At 33.4% G+C, this 18,924-nt stretch overlaps 1 protein-coding gene across 1 annotated transcript in view; it reads right to left on the bottom strand.

Annotated features, from left to right (window-relative positions):
• The window catches only part of LOC134665923 (zinc finger protein 177-like), a 66,973-nt gene that overhangs the window by 17,139 nt on the left and 30,910 nt on the right, over nt 1-18,924 (bottom strand). The window contains exons 2-5 of the mRNA XM_063522982.1: nt 4,067-4,177; nt 3,563-3,734; nt 528-794; nt 116-285 (exon numbers count right to left, since the gene is read on the bottom strand). Coding sequence (XP_063379052.1) covers nt 116-285; nt 528-794; nt 3,563-3,734; nt 4,067-4,177 — 720 coding nt within the window. The remainder of the gene's footprint in view (nt 1-115; nt 286-527; nt 795-3,562; nt 3,735-4,066; nt 4,178-18,924) is intronic.

The following is an 18,924-nucleotide window of genomic DNA, read 5'->3' as shown; positions in this document are numbered from 1 at the left end:
ACTCGAAATGTTGTGTCACAAACTTATGACACTAAAAATCGGTTAAATCAACCAACTATAATTGAAGAACTAGAATTTGTAAAATTTTTCATTAATTTTGTAGTAAGTGTCATACCTTTATGTGTGTCATTCGATGGTAATACAAGTTTGAACTAGCTGTGAATCTCTTCCCACAATGCTGGCACTGATGTGGCTTCTCTCCGGAATGAATTCTTCTATGAGTGTTAAGACTGCTTGAAGTGCTGAAGCCTTTATTGCATACCATACATACATGAGGCTTTTCACCTGAAAGTGAACAAATCTGAATGAACAAATTTGAATCTTAGTCTGGTCCTACACATCATATACTACTTTAGAGTTACTTATACTATAGGACAAATTCAGCATGAGAAATAGAACGGCTGTGGGCCTGAATTAAAAATTTGTTAAAGTTTTATTACTGTTATATCAGTATCAAAACCTTAACAGGTTTGAGAATTAGAGTACCGCTCCCCGAGGTCAATAAAATTTAACGTAGAATTTCATACCTGTATGTGTTCTCATATGTCTTTTTAATAATGAAGGTCTATCGAATGCTTTCCCGCATACTTCACAAGGCAGTAGTGCTCTTTCAGACTTCGCTGGTTTTCTTTGGACTTTTGGTGTCATGTCTAGTAGTTCACTTGATGAGCCGGCGGATGATGATGCAAGGGAATCACCAGAAACTGACTTGTGCTCATCATCGGGACCCGAGGGTGGTGATATTGGTAATAGTACTCTCGACAGGAGCGACGTTGAGAGGTCTAATGGTGAATCTAAAAGAAACAATGTTAGGTTAGGCTTCAATCCATACAGTAGGTAAAATAATGCGGGTAAAAGTGACAGGAATATGAGACAGTTAAGGATTTGACTATTTTAGTATATGATTCAACAAACAACATTTAAGATTACTTTTGAGATAGTATATGTAATTCAAAAGTTATTATAGGTTCTACAATTCCACTATGTACCTAATTTAGAGATGTTTTATTTAGAAAATTTATGATTTGAAACATTCATTTGAATACGGTATTGATTTTAAAATAAATCTGCAGATAGCAGGCGAAATGTATTGACGGGCAACTAGAGATGCTATCATTGCCATCTGTCTGTTAGCCGCTGCAACTGCTATCCGTGATCTTAAAATACATATAGAAAACAGAGTACATGCAGCGCAAATGTTAAAGATATAAATGTAGATTTCAAGTAGAACGCGGCGACTAATTAATCCACAGCATCTGCGACACTGTATTAAAGCTATGAAGATTTATAGGCAATCTCACTAGATAACTTTGTACGAAGGCCGCATATTATAAATGCAGACTTTCGGAACAAAAGTTCTGAACGAACATTTTTTCACGTCAGAGTCAAAACTGGTTTAATTTTTAAGACGGGCAATAAACATAAATTGTCTAGACTTCCTTAACTACGTTACGGTTGTTCGTGAAATTGGTTAATTAAAATTTCGCTTGATTGGATCAATATTCTAATGAAAGTTTTTATATAATTATAATTAATGTTCAACAATCAATTTGATCCCATACATGTGAGAGCATTATTATTTGTATCAGCCTCTTACCGTTGAGTAAATGCTATGCGAAATATATGCGTTATAATCTTAGTCTACAAGTTACGATCATTATATTTTAAGGCAGTATATTTTACTAATTGATTTTAAATAGTTTTTATCGATTAATATCAAGGAAGTTTTGAGTATGAAATCAAAGGTTTCAGGAATTCGTTGCGATACTTTGCGACCGTAATATAATTTCTTTTTACCCATTTTCACTTTAAAATTATGGAAAAACCTGTATTACTCTGAGATAGTAGGTTCGTAGCCATCCTCAAGCGGATAGAAAGTGCAGATTTACTGAGAGGATCTAGCTAGGATTGTATCTCAACAAGAGATGTAAAGCAGCGTCTACTTATAAGCGTAAGAATAAGCGAAGCGGTTTGTTAATCAAACCGGGTCTTAAAAACAACAAATTACTTAAGTTTTCCATTATTGTAATTTCTCATGTAATCCTCCTAAGGCCCAGCCATACAAATTAATATTCTTGTGAAATATATTTGTTTTGTTTGAAAATTGAACCAAAGAAAATAAATGCTCTGTTCCAATATAAAATATTTAAATTTAATCAAACTGAATAAGTACCTACTATAGCTAGGACCATGAGCCAGGAGGGTATGTATTTGGCATGCATTAGTGTCATATTACAGTCACTTATGGATACGGATTCCAAAATCTAATATTTAATTAATTATATTTCTGGTAATGTTTGGAGAAATTATGTCCATTACATATATTATGAGTTTAAACATTGAGCTAATTGTATTTTTTTCAAGTCGTTGTTGAACTGAGCTCCGCTCCGCTTCTGGTGAAGCCCGTCCTAACACCGGCACATCAAAGGACATTCCGCAGCGCCCGCGCCGGTTCGGTAGTCGACGGTCGTGATTGCTTTTTTATCGCACTTAAGCAGCCAGTGAAATGGCGATATCTGTGTGTCAACGTGATTTATGTGTTTTTACTTAATTTAGTAGGCAGCGGTTTCTTAGCTTGATTAGATTCATGCCTTTTCAGTAGATTTTCGTTGTCTTAATATGCAGCACTTAAAATCTAATTTTGGAAAGAAAGTTTTTAGAAACATCATACCTTAATGACAATAAAAATAGCGCGTTGCGATTGATGTAATCTTTGCACTTATATACTCGTATGTATATAGATATATATCGCAAGATATCGCCATAACCTTAAATCAACATCGACGTCGGATGACAAATTATTTAATTAAAATTAACGTTTTACAAATAGGTTAAATTTACAATCATTAGAGAACTTTATGCTTTAATCACTGCTTGCGGTATATAATGCTACAATTCATAATAAAAAGTAAAAGACAATTCAAAGTGCACCGAACAATTCGAAATCTAGGTACCTATCTCACGAAATAAAAACCGAATCTTTATACTCCTTAAGACCAGTTAAGTTACATATGAATCGATAACGCATTGCGGCGTCGTTTGCCGATCGGATCGCAAGACCATATTGATAACTCTGCAGCTGTCGGCATGAACGGATGTTCCTACATATAAAAAGCATTCAACGAGTATATATCGGTTGCAATTAAATGAAAGTCATGCGTTCAAATATTTGTGGAACGTAAGTCATTATTTAACGTAAACAATTTACTGAGCATTCTAACAGGGTGTCGCTTACCTTGCCCAATACTTTTGTTTTAATCGTTATGAAAATAACTAGAAATTTGTTTCTGGCCTGAGAATCAAAATCGGTATTCATGCATTTTCAGAACCTTTCTTTGATCGTCTAAACCTCTATTGAGGTTTCCACAGCAGTTTTACAAGATTTTTTATGTGTCTTTAAATCTAAATATTTTTTACAAAAAAAAAAAGGAAAATTTAATCCTTTTTTGTTTGCTTGCAATACAGTTGCTAAATGTTTTTTTTTTTTGTTGCAATAAAGGTTAAATAAATAAACCATTGTTTTTAAGACTGTTCAAATGATAGCACATTACTTTTAACTTACCTTCTAAAATGGAATCCATCGTTTGTCTGTACAGGTTATTCCTCATCCTCACGAAGAATAGCTCCTCTGGTCTTTCTGGTAGATAATAGACCACCAGTTCTGTGTGGGCTGATATAGGTTTTACTGCTTCGTAGACTGGTTCGCCCTTGACTTTTGTGCAGACTAGGTTTACCTGAGTATAAATGCTTTGTTAAACCAATTTATTAACAAACAGCAAGTCAGAACGGAATCTTTTACTAAAAAAAAATATTTTTTAAATATCTTGATATGAACAACTTTCTACCATATTCCTTATATATGTGACGTTCTCAAACAAAAGGTACCACTTTGTCGCTTACTATAAGGACGAAATTTGCTTGTACTTACATACGATTAGAGTGTCTTTATGGCAAACGACAAAGTGGTACCTTTTTCTTGAGAACGTCACATATATACTGGTATAAATGTTATAGTGATACAAATGAAAACATAAAAGTTCTACTAAAAGACAGAATTTTTACTTACTTGTGGGCCATAATTCTCAGAAACTCGTAGAAATCGAACCCAATTGCAATGCCGGACTTGTACGCCTCCCGAAGTACATACTTCGTCAAATAAACCAAATCGGTGGCGGACCTGAGAACAATGAAAACGGTGTTAAGTAAATCTCAGGTTTGTAACCCATCCACTCCCGTAATGGCTGTTATTTTACTATAAGTATTTATTTGAAATGTACAACTATAAAACTATTTAGTAGGTACCTAAAACCTATATATGTACTTATTTAAAAATAATTTGGTTCGTTATTTTTTTACAATCAGTCTTCTTATCACAGTTTTAAAACAGAATATTTTTTAACTTAGAGCGTAGGTAGGGTGTCTTAATTCGATTACATTATCGGTTACTAAGTAACCTAGTATTGCCAATGCCACGATTCTATCACACATGAATATGCACAGCTTACGAGATAAACATAAGAGCTAATTTTTCACTCATATCTATAGCACTTCAGAGCCATTATCAGTCTACGTTCTATGAAATATACATCCTTTTCGAACTTTAGCGCTATCAGCTAGATCTTAAGCGATAATAATTCGCGTTTCTATTAAGCGTAATGGTTTTAGTATCACAGTGCATTAATGGTGAAATTGCTTCAGTGCAATATGCATAACTACATTATCATAACACGATGTAAATTGCATTCATTTGCTTAATACGAGTAGGTTAAGAATACATTTTTAAGTACAGAAGCGGATGAAAGTGGGTGTGTCTTGAAAATAAAACATCGTATGTGTTTTTTTTCATTAGTAACAATACGTAATAATTTAAATTAGTTGTAGTAACTTAAGGTAAAGGCAAGTTATTGCGTAAACTATACTATAATGTTAAATTACGAAAACATCTAGTTTTGTGTTAGAGAAAGTTACTTGTTAACATGGTTATAAAATATAACTAGTCCATGTTTTTCGCTACAATTAATAAGACATAGCTCCTTAATGTAAATAAGTAGGTATAGTCAGGATTTAGGCGGTCGAGTCAAGTAGTATTAATGTGTAGTTTATTGGAAATTCTCTTGGCATGTCTACGCCATTTTAAATACTAATCTATGGCGTCAGCTACCTTTGAAGTAACCGCCGGGCTGGGGTTATACGTAATGACGTGAAAATTGCAACAAGTATGAGTAAGTTTGCATGCGCCAGCGCCTTGTGTACAGATTAACTAATAGTTCTAGACTTAGTCATAACAATTTTATTGTACCTACGTTTGTAAAAAATATAAGAAAATTCAGTATTTTATAAGTACAGTACAAGTATTGGTTTCTAAAGCATTATATGTATTACCCCGATGCACATATGTATTATATTTTTTCTTTGTTTAAACTACGTATCGTCGCTGTGCCTACAAAAATCGCTATGTGATTTTTGACGATTTTTAGGTTTTAATGCCATTTTGAACCTTATTTCCATACGCATATGCTCCAAAAACAGCGTTGAGCTTATTTCATTATTTAAGGATTTAACAAATGTAGGTATGTGATGCCCATACAATGAATGCTCTTCCTATAATCGCTAACTGGAATAAATCACATAACTACATTAGCTTACTTCAACAGCAATTACAGACGTGCGCTCGCTATGACTGTCATTCTTGACACATAGCGATATTTTCTACTAGTTTATCGAAAAATGATTAGATGCGCTTGCGCCCGATATGTAGTTCCTCGCACATAGCGATAATTTTTGTACAAGTTGGAGTCGATGCTATGTTCCCAGACCGTGCCTGTTACGACACATGGCGGAATTTTCTTATAACAATCCAGTATCCAGTCTACCGTATGTTATTACGTGTGTGTACAAATAATTGAGTTTTGTGAGTTTTCGTTACAAGTTGTTGGCAGTTTTAAAGGTAACAAGTGAATGAAAAATTACATAAAAAATAGAAATATGTTTTGCCTATTGTATATTTACTTATTTAAGTGCGGAATTTTACTGCGGAATGGAGTATCGAGACAAACCATTCTGGTTTACCGATGCTTTTGGATCAAAAAATTATGTAATTTTGATTTATCTCTGATAAAAAAAAATTAATAAAGTTAGCGCAATGTACTTTATAACATGAACATGTAGTGCATTTATGCATTACTTAAAGAAAAAAAAATCATGTTATTTTATAGGACATTCTTACACAGATTGACTAAGTCCAACAGTAAGCTCAAGAAGGCTTGTGTTGTGAGTACTCAGACAACGATATATATAATATATAAATATTTACATACAACCATGACCAAGCCATGACTCAGAAACAAATATTTGTGTCATCACACAAATAAATGCCCTTACTGGGATTCGAACGGGGTCCTAAGGTCTCATCGCATAATAATTGATTGTCATAATGTAATGTTACGCATAAATCTCTTTTCGCATATTTTTTCTCCAACTGAAACAGAAAGTATTTTCGAAAATATTTTGCATTGCAAATGGTTTGTGTTATAATTTTTCAGAAATGTTAATATTTCCAGCACAATAACAATAATGCGAAATGAGTTTTATGCGTAACATTACATTAGGACAATCAATTATTATGCGACCCAATATGGACCCGATTCGAACCCAGGGCCATCGCCTTCACAGGCAGGGTCAATATCTTAAATACAAATGGTTTCTTTTCAACTGAGCTAGGCAATATCGTGTCGTGTTTAATATTGTAACACAAACTTAGATAATAAATGAAAAAAAAAAGCAGTAAACATCAGACAAATACATTATTAATTATTCATGTCTTTTCAAAGGAAAATAATAAGTACCAGAATATATGTAAAAGAGTCGATTGAATTATTTTTTCGTATGCTATGTTGGGAGAAAGAAGTTTAAAGAAATATTAGAAGACAACAAAATTTCAATTTACAAGCCACGCAAATACCGCAGTGACCCTTGTGTTGCCTACAAACAAGGAAATATTAATATGTAGTAATATATAGTTATAATAAAAAAGTACGTAGACTATTCAATCATAATTAAATTTCCATTATATCGACTTAAAAGTTTTTTTTTCTGTTTTATTGAACACCCCCATCATTTTATTTAAATCTACCTATGAACTGGTTAAGACACTTAGCGGTTTTTACGACTAAAACAAAAATCGCTATGTAACATATTTATAAAAAAATATTTTTTCACACTATTGAAACTAAAATATCATTTCAGGTAATTCCGTAATATATGTTAAAGTGCAAATACTTTTATCATAAAAATTATGATTTGAATATGTTCAATAGTTATCGAAATAAACAGTTTTTTGTGTCTCCTGGAAAGTAGGTTAAAAACACATGGCGACTTTTGTAGGCACAGCGACGGTATGCATTAAAACTTACTTAGTACAGTCAGCAGCAGATATACCTGAGCGGGCAAGGTGTCCAAGAAAACATATACACTTCAATCGTCACAAAAATAAGGACATCTAAGATGTCATTTTCACGTAGGCTTTCAGTTCGTCACAAATACCTTAACTTCTGAGTTTTTCTTTAACACATACACCCTTATTTAATCACAATGACAATAACGGTTAAAAAGTCAGTGGTAACTAAGCAATCAAATTCAAGCTGCTGTCATTAATACCTTAACGCACTGCCAATCACGTACGTCAGCAGCCAGGGTGCCACCAGTTGCTAAGCAGGTGTTATTTCAATGGTAACTAAGCATCAACATTTTATCTGTTTAACTTTAAAATAAATACTGTAGCACTAAGAATTGACACCTCCTTTCTTAAAGAAGTATTTTATCGTTAAGTGTCAAACTTATACAATAAATAAGTAGGTTCTACTAGAATGATCGGTTTTTTTTATTTTAACTGTCATATGCGGCTGTTCTTCCAAACCGTTGATCATATTATATACTTATGTTAATATATTTATTTAGCCCACTTATTGTACTAAAATATACCATACAGGGTGGCCCATTTAGATCGGCCAGTATGGGAAAATCTGATACTATAAGATATACACCGATCTCTTCTTAGGAATCATGTCATCGATTTTAGTAACACGAAAAACTGCATTCATACATTAAAAAAATGTGTACTCAGCTCGGGAAGCGAACCCCGAACGTTTTGAAAAATAAAACTAAGACTATTTCTATTTAGATTGTGTAGGTCTTATGCAATAAATGTTACTATGAAACATGATGTCTGAAATTAATAAAATGCATTGTTTTCATATCCTTTAATTTAATTTAGTCAGTTTTCGAAGACACCAGCATTTTTAGGGTTCCGTACCCAAAGGGTAAAACGGGACCCTATTAATAAGACTGCTGTCCGTCCGTCTGTCCATCCATCCGTCCGTCCGTCCGTCTGTCACCAGGCTGTATCTCAGGAACCGTGATAGCTAGACAGTTGAAATTCTCACAAATTATGTATTTCTGTTGCCGCTATAATAAGTAACAAGAAATACTAAAAACAGAAAAAAATAAAGATTTAAGTGGGGCTCCTATACAACAAACGTGATTTTTGAGTAGTAAATATCAAATGGCATTCCGCACAGGAGTAATCTAAGTAACGCCCACTGCGGGTTCAAACCTACAACGTCCTGATAGAAAGTCGTAGGTACATACGCTACATGTGACATTATCTTCAAAAATTATATAAACTAATGCGAAATTAACATAAAACCAGAAGACACAAATTAATAATAGAAATGAAACCCAAAAAAAAAAGCAAAAAGCTGTATAATCTCTAGGTGCGTACGACTGAGATTTGAACCCGCGGTCTCTGCTTTGAAAAGCAAACGCCTGTTACTGAGACCACGACGTGCCTTGACAATTGGCTCTAAATTCGGCTTCAGTTAGCTTTTGCTGTGTCATTCGTCTTGACGATTCTGTTAAAAGAAATAGTTTGCAGTAAGTTGACCGAGAGGCTCCTGTCAAATGGTTGAAGAGCAAAACGTGAGATAGATGTATGTGATGACAAGACTGTACTGCTTTCGATGATTGTCAAAACGCTTTACCTGAAATTAGCATGGCTATCTTTTATTCAATATTCGACCATACTTGTATGCTTTAAAGTCTATTTTTCCATATTGTTCAGATATATTTGACACGTTGACCGCTTAGATACCATTGGTTTTTTGACAGCTAAGGTATCAATGACTTGTTGTAAGTGTAGAAATTAATGAATAGCGACTGTTAACATATTTGTGACACGTTGAGCGCTCACAAGTAAATACTACCATGACAGTTAACAACTTTTTGACAGTTTAAACGTTTACCTCTCTTTGAGCACCTGGAGTGTATAGCGACTTCTGCTGATGACTGTACATATTCAGACGCTAAATAAAGTTATATATTGTACCTATGTACTTGTCTATTACTTTCACTCGAAATGTATTAATTCTTAATAATACGTGCAAAACTAAATATGAGAGATATTTTTTTATTTGTCACGTATCATCAAGCAGTCTATTTTCTGAAAGATTTAATTGTTAAAGCGAAAACTTCACTGCAACGGTACGATAAAGAAAACTTTGGAGGTTCGCATTTAAGTTTACTGTAGATTCGTGGGAACCGTATTTGGTAAGCAATAAAAAAATAAACGATATGATTGCCAAATCGTAAAAGATATTTCATTTAATTAATTTAGCAGTTTGCTTTAAAAGCGATTAATTATTTTATTACTTTAAAAGCAATGAGAACATAACTGTACCTTACAACATATATTATTATTGTTTTCTAATATGTTAACGTAAAATGACTATATTAATCTTTTAAACACATATTTATTCATAATTTATACGAGAATGGTGTATTAAACATAATCAGTTATTGCTACCATATAGTTAAATATGTTAAAAAGTTATAAAAATGTAAATCTACACTAATACTTAACACGTCAGTAGATTTGTAATATATTAGATGTCTGTTAGCATCAAATTAGAATAAATAACTCATATAATAAAAGTCAGGACATGATTATACATATTATGTCGCATGATTAATAATATAGGAGTTTATTTTATTTTCTTTATCCACTCACATGATTCATGCAACTGTAGTTGCGAGCTGTCACCCTTATTTTCACATAATAATAGAGGTCACTGAAAAATATCAATCAAGTGGTGGTTATTAATGTTAAATTTATTACTTATTATTTTCATTGCATTGTTAAGTCAAGGAATTTATGTATCACTAGTTTCTTCCCGCGGTTTCGTCTGTGGAAGAATGAGGATGATGTTTGATAAAAACAACATTATTTATGTTACAATTAAATTTGGTATAATTACTTACCAAATTTGGTTTATATCGGTTGAGCCACAGACTTAAATATACGTGGATTGAGTGGTTTAAGAGTGAAGAGGTTCACGCTTACACCGCTTGTTGTTAGCCCCATTCATAAATTGGTGCTCGCTCCAATTCATAGGCAAAGGTTGCTAAGTAGACCCCCGGCTTCGAGTATAGTCGACGACAAAGATATGTTTACACTTTTGCACCTTACGCCTTTGTAATAAGGTGAAAAATGTAAACATATCTTTGACGCCGACTGTACAAGAAATTCACACAGCAAAAATATTCATAAATTTGACGCATAAAAATAGATTTTGGTAGGAAATTTTACTGTCAGTATTCCAATAGCTTCCTATTAGGTATTTTATGACATCAGATTTTTCTAGAAGTAGTTCGTTTTTTTTTAACTTTAGAAATAAGGTAAACAATCTTGATGTGTCTTTTAATTGAACACACATTTTAAAAATAAGTTACGGCAAATATGTAACAATTGTGAATCTAATACGATTATTTATATTCTTCTGCTTTCATAATTAATAGTTATTGATTTTTAAAAAGCGTTTTTCAATTAAAAGACTTGTCAAGATCGCTTACCTCTTTTGAAGTTCTTTCTAATGCTAAAAAAAACGAACGTTACGTTAGTATTTTTTTTATAATTCGACAATGGATAAAAAAATTGTAAACATAGGTACAAAGATTAAACACATAATTGGGATAAAATTTAATAAATCCAATTTTGTTGTATTTAATTGCAATCACATAAATATATTAGTTTTAGTTTAGTAATAAAAATTACATAAAAATAAATATAAACTGGTTTTTGTATTTTTGTAATAAGCCTTGAAAGTGAAATGGAAATTTATTCAGAGCAAAAACCCTTTCTAAACCAGTATTGGTATTTTCGAAGACGCGCTCTCATAAATCTCGGTACCGTTAGTCGGGCGGATGCGCAGGAGTCTGGGACATGTCAGCTTTTTGTTCCAATGACTCAGACGAAGGGTTATGTCCTAATGTTAAGTAAAAAATACCGTTTTGGTTAAATATAGGGGAACATTATGTATTTATACAGGCAGAAATAACTAAAATACATGACCAGCTTTTGGTGTGGCTCCTAACTAGTTACACCGTCAGTATTATTATTAGATAAAAAAAAAGGTAAAGGAGTAAAAAACATAGGACTTACTGCCGAAATTCTTGTAATTATAATTCTTTTATATCTTTAATCTTATATAGGTAGATGGTTAAATTGGGCTTCATTTTGATTCTACATAGGTATTTAAATTCGACATAAGTTTTGAAAACGGTACCATATCCTCTAATTACTGTACCTGATAACCATATCCATAACCATCTGGGTAAATTTAATATTGCGGTTTTGCTAAAAAAACAAGCTTGTGGACTAAAATCGTAATTACATTTATTCCGGCACGTAACAAACGTCTTTGGTGGTCCTATACTGGTAATTTCGCTTTTCCTTATGGGGACCGATGTCCTACAGAACCTCAAGCAATAATCGATTCTTCTGAATTATTTTCTTGGATTCCTTTTGCCAATAAATTTAAGGGTACCTCCTTTAAATTTCTATATGTATGACATTGGGTTTTTACGTATTTTTTTTAATTTTACCTATCATCATAATATGTATATGTCATTTTTATTGTGTTTTAAAATCTTATCTTAAAATAAGTCACCTGAAGTTTAATTTTGGTTCTAAGACAATTTTGTAAAAGTAATTAACGCAAAAACGCCATTTTAAATAAAAGTAGTTCAGTAGTCCACTTTCGACTGAAGTACAATGCGAACAATCGATACGAATTCAACGAGCAATCGACTTTTAATCAATCTCCCAAATGGGCCTATCAAAATTAATTGACGTCAATCGTGAATCGGGACCTAAAAAACGTTCTTGTTTTGGATCGAGCGGTTATTGAGACGTACTGCCGCATAACGAGTATCTTACCAATTAAATGTTTTTGGGGCCTCTCAGAAAGAAGACCTTTGAAAAGAGTTACAGGCAAAACATGGTAATAGTTTTGTTATAGATATTATTTTAAGAAGTCAATTCAAACACACAGACAAGGTGGACTATTTTGCTTGTTTAAAAAATGCAATACTTACCTACTTTTAAAAGCTTCGTAGAAATATACAAAGTAATTTAAATGATAACATTAATAACGACAATACCTACTCGTACCTAGCGTATTTATAAAAAAAACCCTTAAGTATCACAGCAATTTTATGCTCTATTTGCGTTTAACGTCAGCGGAACCAAGTTGAGTTAAACGATTCTTACTTATCTGGTTTTTAACCGATATTGTAAATCAATAAGTTAAATTCGTTTACCGCAACTGACAGATACTATGATTATATTGAGCCAAATTGGACTATATTGATCATATGGGCTGTAACGCTAACGTGATTGAATAATAGGTAAATTTACAAAATATTTGGTTCAAAAATTTGTGTAGAATCATAATAGTTATAAATTAATATCGCTGGTTGTGCAACGGATTCAACGGAACGGGACATAGGTGTTTTGATTATACAGTTATTTGGTTATGATTAATTTAATTTTTGGTCTATTTCTAGTTTTAATTTTATAATAATATGTTTTATGAAGTTTTTTACTGTTCTTATCTGTTTTAAAATGTTGTTTAATTAATAGCCGTTGTTGTTGATAAAAAACAACTTTATAAAGATTACAAATGAAAACAACTCAAATATTATGGTAATATCTTCATCATCATCTTCCTAGATTTGCCCCGGCATTTTGCCTGGTTCACTTGGGTAGCGTGCCTGGCAATATTCCCAAAAGTTGGCACAAAGTTTGCAAAAAAATAATTTAAGAAATTGCTTACTAATTTAGTTTAGTTCTTTTAATAATTTGTTTACATACAATATATAATACAGTAGTACTACTAATTAATTTAGTTTAGTTAATTTACTTTTTGTGATTATTCATTTACACATCAATTAGTATTAGGTATTGCATTTTCTCAATTAGTTAATTAACTACATACTGCTTTACCCGCGTTCTTCTTATTATTCAATTAGGTAGTTAAGCGATGACCAGATGAATCCGACTCATCTTGTATTGAGTCTACTGCCATCTCTCGTTTTAGGTACCGAAGAAAAGACCCTTTAAATAACCTCCAAGCCTGCGCGTGCGGCTGCCTGGTCACGATCTACAGAAGCGCGCCTGAGGCGTCAAATCGCTCACCGCGCACGCTCTATAGAAAGGTACTTGCACATTGACCGATTCTAAATACAGTCAGTGGTACCTACACACTTAGTAAGTAGTATAATTATACATATAGAAAAACGTAGATAGGTACTTTGTAACATCTTCACTGCATTAGTACCTACACTTTTTTTTTATTCAATGGAAGGTACAAAATATAAATGGGTCCCTTTGAGTGGCGGTGCTAAAGTTTATTCGTCTACAGGTCCATTGTAAAATTCTCAAATTTAATTTAATTTTAAACCGAAATACACGTAATAAAAATAGTGAGGATCCATTTAAGCCCCATCTTCGGTATCTTATTCAGATTACGAAATGGTAGAAGAAAAAATTAGATACCTAAAGTATTGTACGAGTATGCAACGGCTGTACTCGTACATATAAGTAACTACGTTTTTAAATAAAAACTTGTAATTGTTTAAGTACTCTTGTAACTTTCTAGAGAACAGTATAGGCAACAGTCATTAGTATCTAACCAGTTATCGACTCTACCTTAATCCCTAGACTTACAATTCGTTCCACTCATTCTACACACTCCTTTAGACACATAAACAGATGTGAAATACTGACAGGCGAGTCAGTGACTAGCTTCCCGTCCTGGCTTCGCTCGAGTGAATAATCTTGATAACGAGTTTCATTGACTACTACTAATCTCTTAACTACCTCTAGTATTTAATGCCTTGTGGCATTACATATGTTGTATACGATATTCATCTCTATCACAGATGAGTACCTATGGAATTACCTAAACGTGTTAGAACTTCACGTTGTAAAATAAGATTGACCAAATTATCGTTACATATTAAGAAAAAGGTCGCATTCTTAATTATTTAATCGGAGAGCTAACTTACTCGACCGTATTTCGGTGTGACCAGCGATTATAATTGCTATAAATAATAGCACAACTTAGTATGCTAGTGATTTTATGTCGCTAGAACATTAGATTCTTCCATCAAACCTTCATGTTTTAGTTTGATTTTTCAACTGTTTAATTTCGTGATGCTATATAGAAAACAAATCATTGAGACAAACAATTGTGTTATACAATTCTGATTTCTGGGAGGCCACATAAAAAAACAATAGTCTGTTTCACACAGAAGTTCCGCATGCTTGCGTGACTTTCAGTAGTAGGTAGGACCCCAACGAATTACCAATCAGTAAAGGCCTCTATTAAACGCTTTTGCAGTACGTGCATTCTTTAGTAATGCATTCATTTCGCCGCGAACAGAAGCCGAAACGAACGTCCGGGCCTCGGGCGACTCTTTTAAAGGATGCGACTAATTTATGCACCAAATGCAGTATTCACTGCAGGCTGCTACTAAGGGATTATTTTGTAAGGAATTTTTTGAATATAATTATTTGAGTACTTTTGTTAAATTCAAAAAGTGCCAAGGTAAAAAAAGCACTGGGTATAGGGACAGACTTAATTTTGCTTTGGGAAAAGATTACTTAGGTAAAAATTTGCAGTTATATATAGGTAAAAATCAATATATTTCTCATTAAATAAGAATATTTATATCGTATCAGATTAGTGCACGTCGAATAACCGTAAAATATTACAACTCTATTACAAAATTCCTGCAATTGCAATCGAACATTTACACAAATCTGTGTTCATTTTACGTCCAGTACTTTCGCGTCTGTCCGACCTTACTCTTACGTGAAAACGTTGATTGCACCAAGCCCGTAGGCGATTATTTGCCGCACTTCCACCAAATTGAGCACCCGTGCGCCTGCGTTCATACCGACGAATAATGTCTGCAATATATGCCAACAACCAATTAGACAGTTTGGCTTGATTAGACGCGGTTGTGTTTAATGGCACCAAATTATTTTGCGATTTCAAATAATGGCACGGTTAATTAAATTATACATTCTTGTAGAACTTTATTACTGCAACAGACATTTTAGAAGTACAGTGGTATATTCAAAAGCAATATCATTTTAAGTTTATCATTATAATTTTATACGTACACGTGACATGTGCCTATTGTATAAAATTTGTATTTATTGTAATCTGATTGTAATATAGTTCTTGAGAAATTTGTCAGACGACAGATAAACAAAGCCATAAGGAAATTAAAATGTTCATCGTAGTAATATAAGTAGATTAGAATAAACTATAACAGCAAACAAATAATGTTATCAGATATATGGAGCGGTAGGTAACCGCTCCCAATACCGCACGTGCTGGCGGTCAAGTAGAAACAATTTCTAAAACGGCGCGAGTTCGTGAAGGCCGGGGGTAGGTAATAACTGGGAATTACGGAACTGGACACATTGCCTGCTATTGCAATTTTATTGTTTAAAGTGTAGGAGAAAGCGGGACATACGTACGTAAACTACTTGTTGTCTTAGATATTATATTATTATACAAGTGTAAACTATATACCTAAAATCATTTCGTTGTCAATGATAACGGCTTACTTACTAGATATGGTCCATCTATTTTTTATTAGCCTATAAGTGTGTCCCACTGCTGGGCAAAGGCCTCCCCTCTCCCTTTCCAATGGTCAATCATAGACAAAGAAAATTAAGTAGGTGTATCTCAAATGTAGACTAAACAAGTTGAGGTTGTACAATTCGATTATGCTGCTGTTACTCCTCTCTTGTAAGTGAAAGAAATTCACTATACAATTTAATATATATCATTTTCCAAACGTACTCTACTGATTTGGACCTGCAGTTTTTCCCGCTAACACCACTCGTATATACCAAGCCTATCCCTCCGGCTCGCGCGGTCACAAATGGTACAGTCATGATCTAAAATTGCATCTCATTACTCCGCCTGCATAGCCGCGGTGCACTGATTGTGTACCAATTTGACAGCTACTATAGGTCCAGAGAGGTTGCAGAATGAATGGAACACTTGTGAGCAGGTTCTGGGATCAGTTTTGTTTTAAATAGCAATCTTGGCATACTTATAAGAGTATTTTTGCAGTTTTCAGTCAGAGGTAATATTTTGGTAATTAGAAATGGTCTACAATCTAGGAAGATAATAATTTTGTTTTTCATAAAAAAATACGTTACGATTTTCATTAGTCTCAAACATGTAGTAAGTACGATACAATATTCTTTATTGCACACCTCACGTACGCTTACCTAATACCTACCTACCTAATTACGAGTAAATGAATTTGTTTTGTAGCAATATGTCCGTCACTGAACCCAGGTAGCATTTATTTTTGCATACTAAACAGACAACTAATCAGTCAGATATGTCGGAGATTGGGTATTATCCCTAATGAATTATATGTTTCAACAACCATTAGCAATAATAGGGTGTTATCGTCACGCTTTGCCACCCACCCCACTCAAACCGTGCCATACCGTCACGGTCGGTATTGCACGCAAATACCGTGTAATCGATGTTCTGTTCACGGTGGGCGTGCGTTACTGTGCTAAGTGATAAGTGGGCATGATTTATAGCTCGCATATATACATTAAGCAAAGAAGTTGCAAATTAAATTAAACAACTTATTACTAAAATAACGATTATTTCGAAATTATCCTTACACGCCGAAATATTAAATTGAAGACCAATAACAAAGTCTAAATAATTTGGACATTGTTTATTTAAATATACAATTTATTAAATTTAGTACTTACCGGACCGTTATAGGCATGTTCAAACAACCTAACTTCTACTTCAAACTTCGGTTTTAAGTTCTACTTCTTAAAAGCTGTATGATTAAAGCCTTTACTAAGTCCTAATCGTTAACTTAGGCACGTAGTGCCCAAGGAAAGATGTCAGTTTTCCTGATCGTTTTAACCCAACTGTTTTATAAAAAAAAAATATAAGTAGGTACCTACTACATAATTGATTGGTAACAATAAGCAAAATGGTTTAAAATATAATACCCACAACTAGGTTAATAAATTATTTTCATAATTAAACCCAAGCAAGTTTTAATAGCGAAATACAATGACGTTGTCAAGCGGTTTGGTGCAGTAACCCTCAATAAAACCTACAAATGAAAAAAATATCATTATTTTCTGTTCGCTCATGTGGAATAACCGTGGAATCTGTTATGAGCAATCTACATATATCACCATCAACTATTCATTTCAACTCAAAAATATGAGGTTTTCACTAATCGGTTTAAAAAAGTCAAATGGCGCCCAACATTGAATGCTCTTCAAGTCCTGATATATTTTTTTATGAAAACATCGTGTTTGACAACGAACAGTTGACACGACACATTTATCATCCTATCAACTCATCAAAAGGCGTGCTATACCTTTAATTGGCTGAAAACCATAGGTGTTGACAGCAATGTCACGGTCTGCCTCCCACCCTGAACACGTGGTATACCGAAGCGTGAAGTGCAATACTGTGCCACCCCTCCGTCACGGTATGGTACGTACAATACCGTCTTGTTTATGTTAAGTAGGTGAGTACATGCTCACACCTGTTTTCAATCTCTCGTATTATGACTTTTTCCTTTTGGCTCTGTTAATATCGTCTTGAATTTTTATACGTATTATACTCCTTTTAAATGTATTATGACACATTGAAAACATACTGCTAAATTATTATTTTTCCTGTGATCTGTTGTGTAGTATTGTTCCCGTGTTTACGGTTAAGTGCGTACTTCTTGCTCTTTCTGCTGTAACTTTTATTTTAAATATACCACAAACAATTTCACAGTTAAGGCTACATTGGTCTTTAAAATTAGATTAAGTATAAAATATAAGTACCTATAAATACAATTATATTTGGTTTGTTGTACAAGCACGCGCCTTTCCGCTCGTGATCAGTGTTAGGAAAAAAAATCTATAAAGAAAACGGTCCTTTACGAAAAAACACTTTTAAAAAGTGATTCCATGAAGAATGTGGGTAATGTAGGATCCACTGTTTTTTATCTGATAAATTGGACAATTTAAAACGAAGTCCCTATAGGTAGGTACATTAATCTTATTAAATTTTGTTATATGAGTAGGTATGGTCCAATTGCACTAAAATAAATAAAGAGGAAATTAGAAAGTATAAACATATGCTTAAAAAAACATTAATAATTTATTGCCTTTTTTACTAAAATTTTAAAGGTATAAAAAGTAATACCTATTTGCTTACCGCATCTTACAAGTACACATCTTGATGCCACCAGTATGTACAGTATAGTGCGACATAACATAACCTTAAATCATAAACATGGATCCAATTCCGACGTTTAAATTACTTCCGAAACCAGGCATTACACCCACAAAAACCGTAATCAAGCTTCTGAAATAATCAAACAAAAAGGCAAAGCCAGTATGCGTTGCTAACAATCATCCCGTCACAATTTTAATCAAGGGCCCTGCAAATTCTATCGCTTTTTTTGCCCTTGCATTCTTCCACGACGTTATAATTGCGCCAAATAACAGGG

Source organism: Cydia fagiglandana, chromosome 1, assembly GCF_963556715.1.
Source record: "Cydia fagiglandana chromosome 1, ilCydFagi1.1, whole genome shotgun sequence".
Lineage (NCBI taxonomy): Eukaryota > Metazoa > Arthropoda > Insecta > Lepidoptera > Tortricidae > Cydia > Cydia fagiglandana.
Note: the sequence above shows the minus strand (reverse complement) of the source record. Positions and strands in the feature narration are given on the sequence as shown.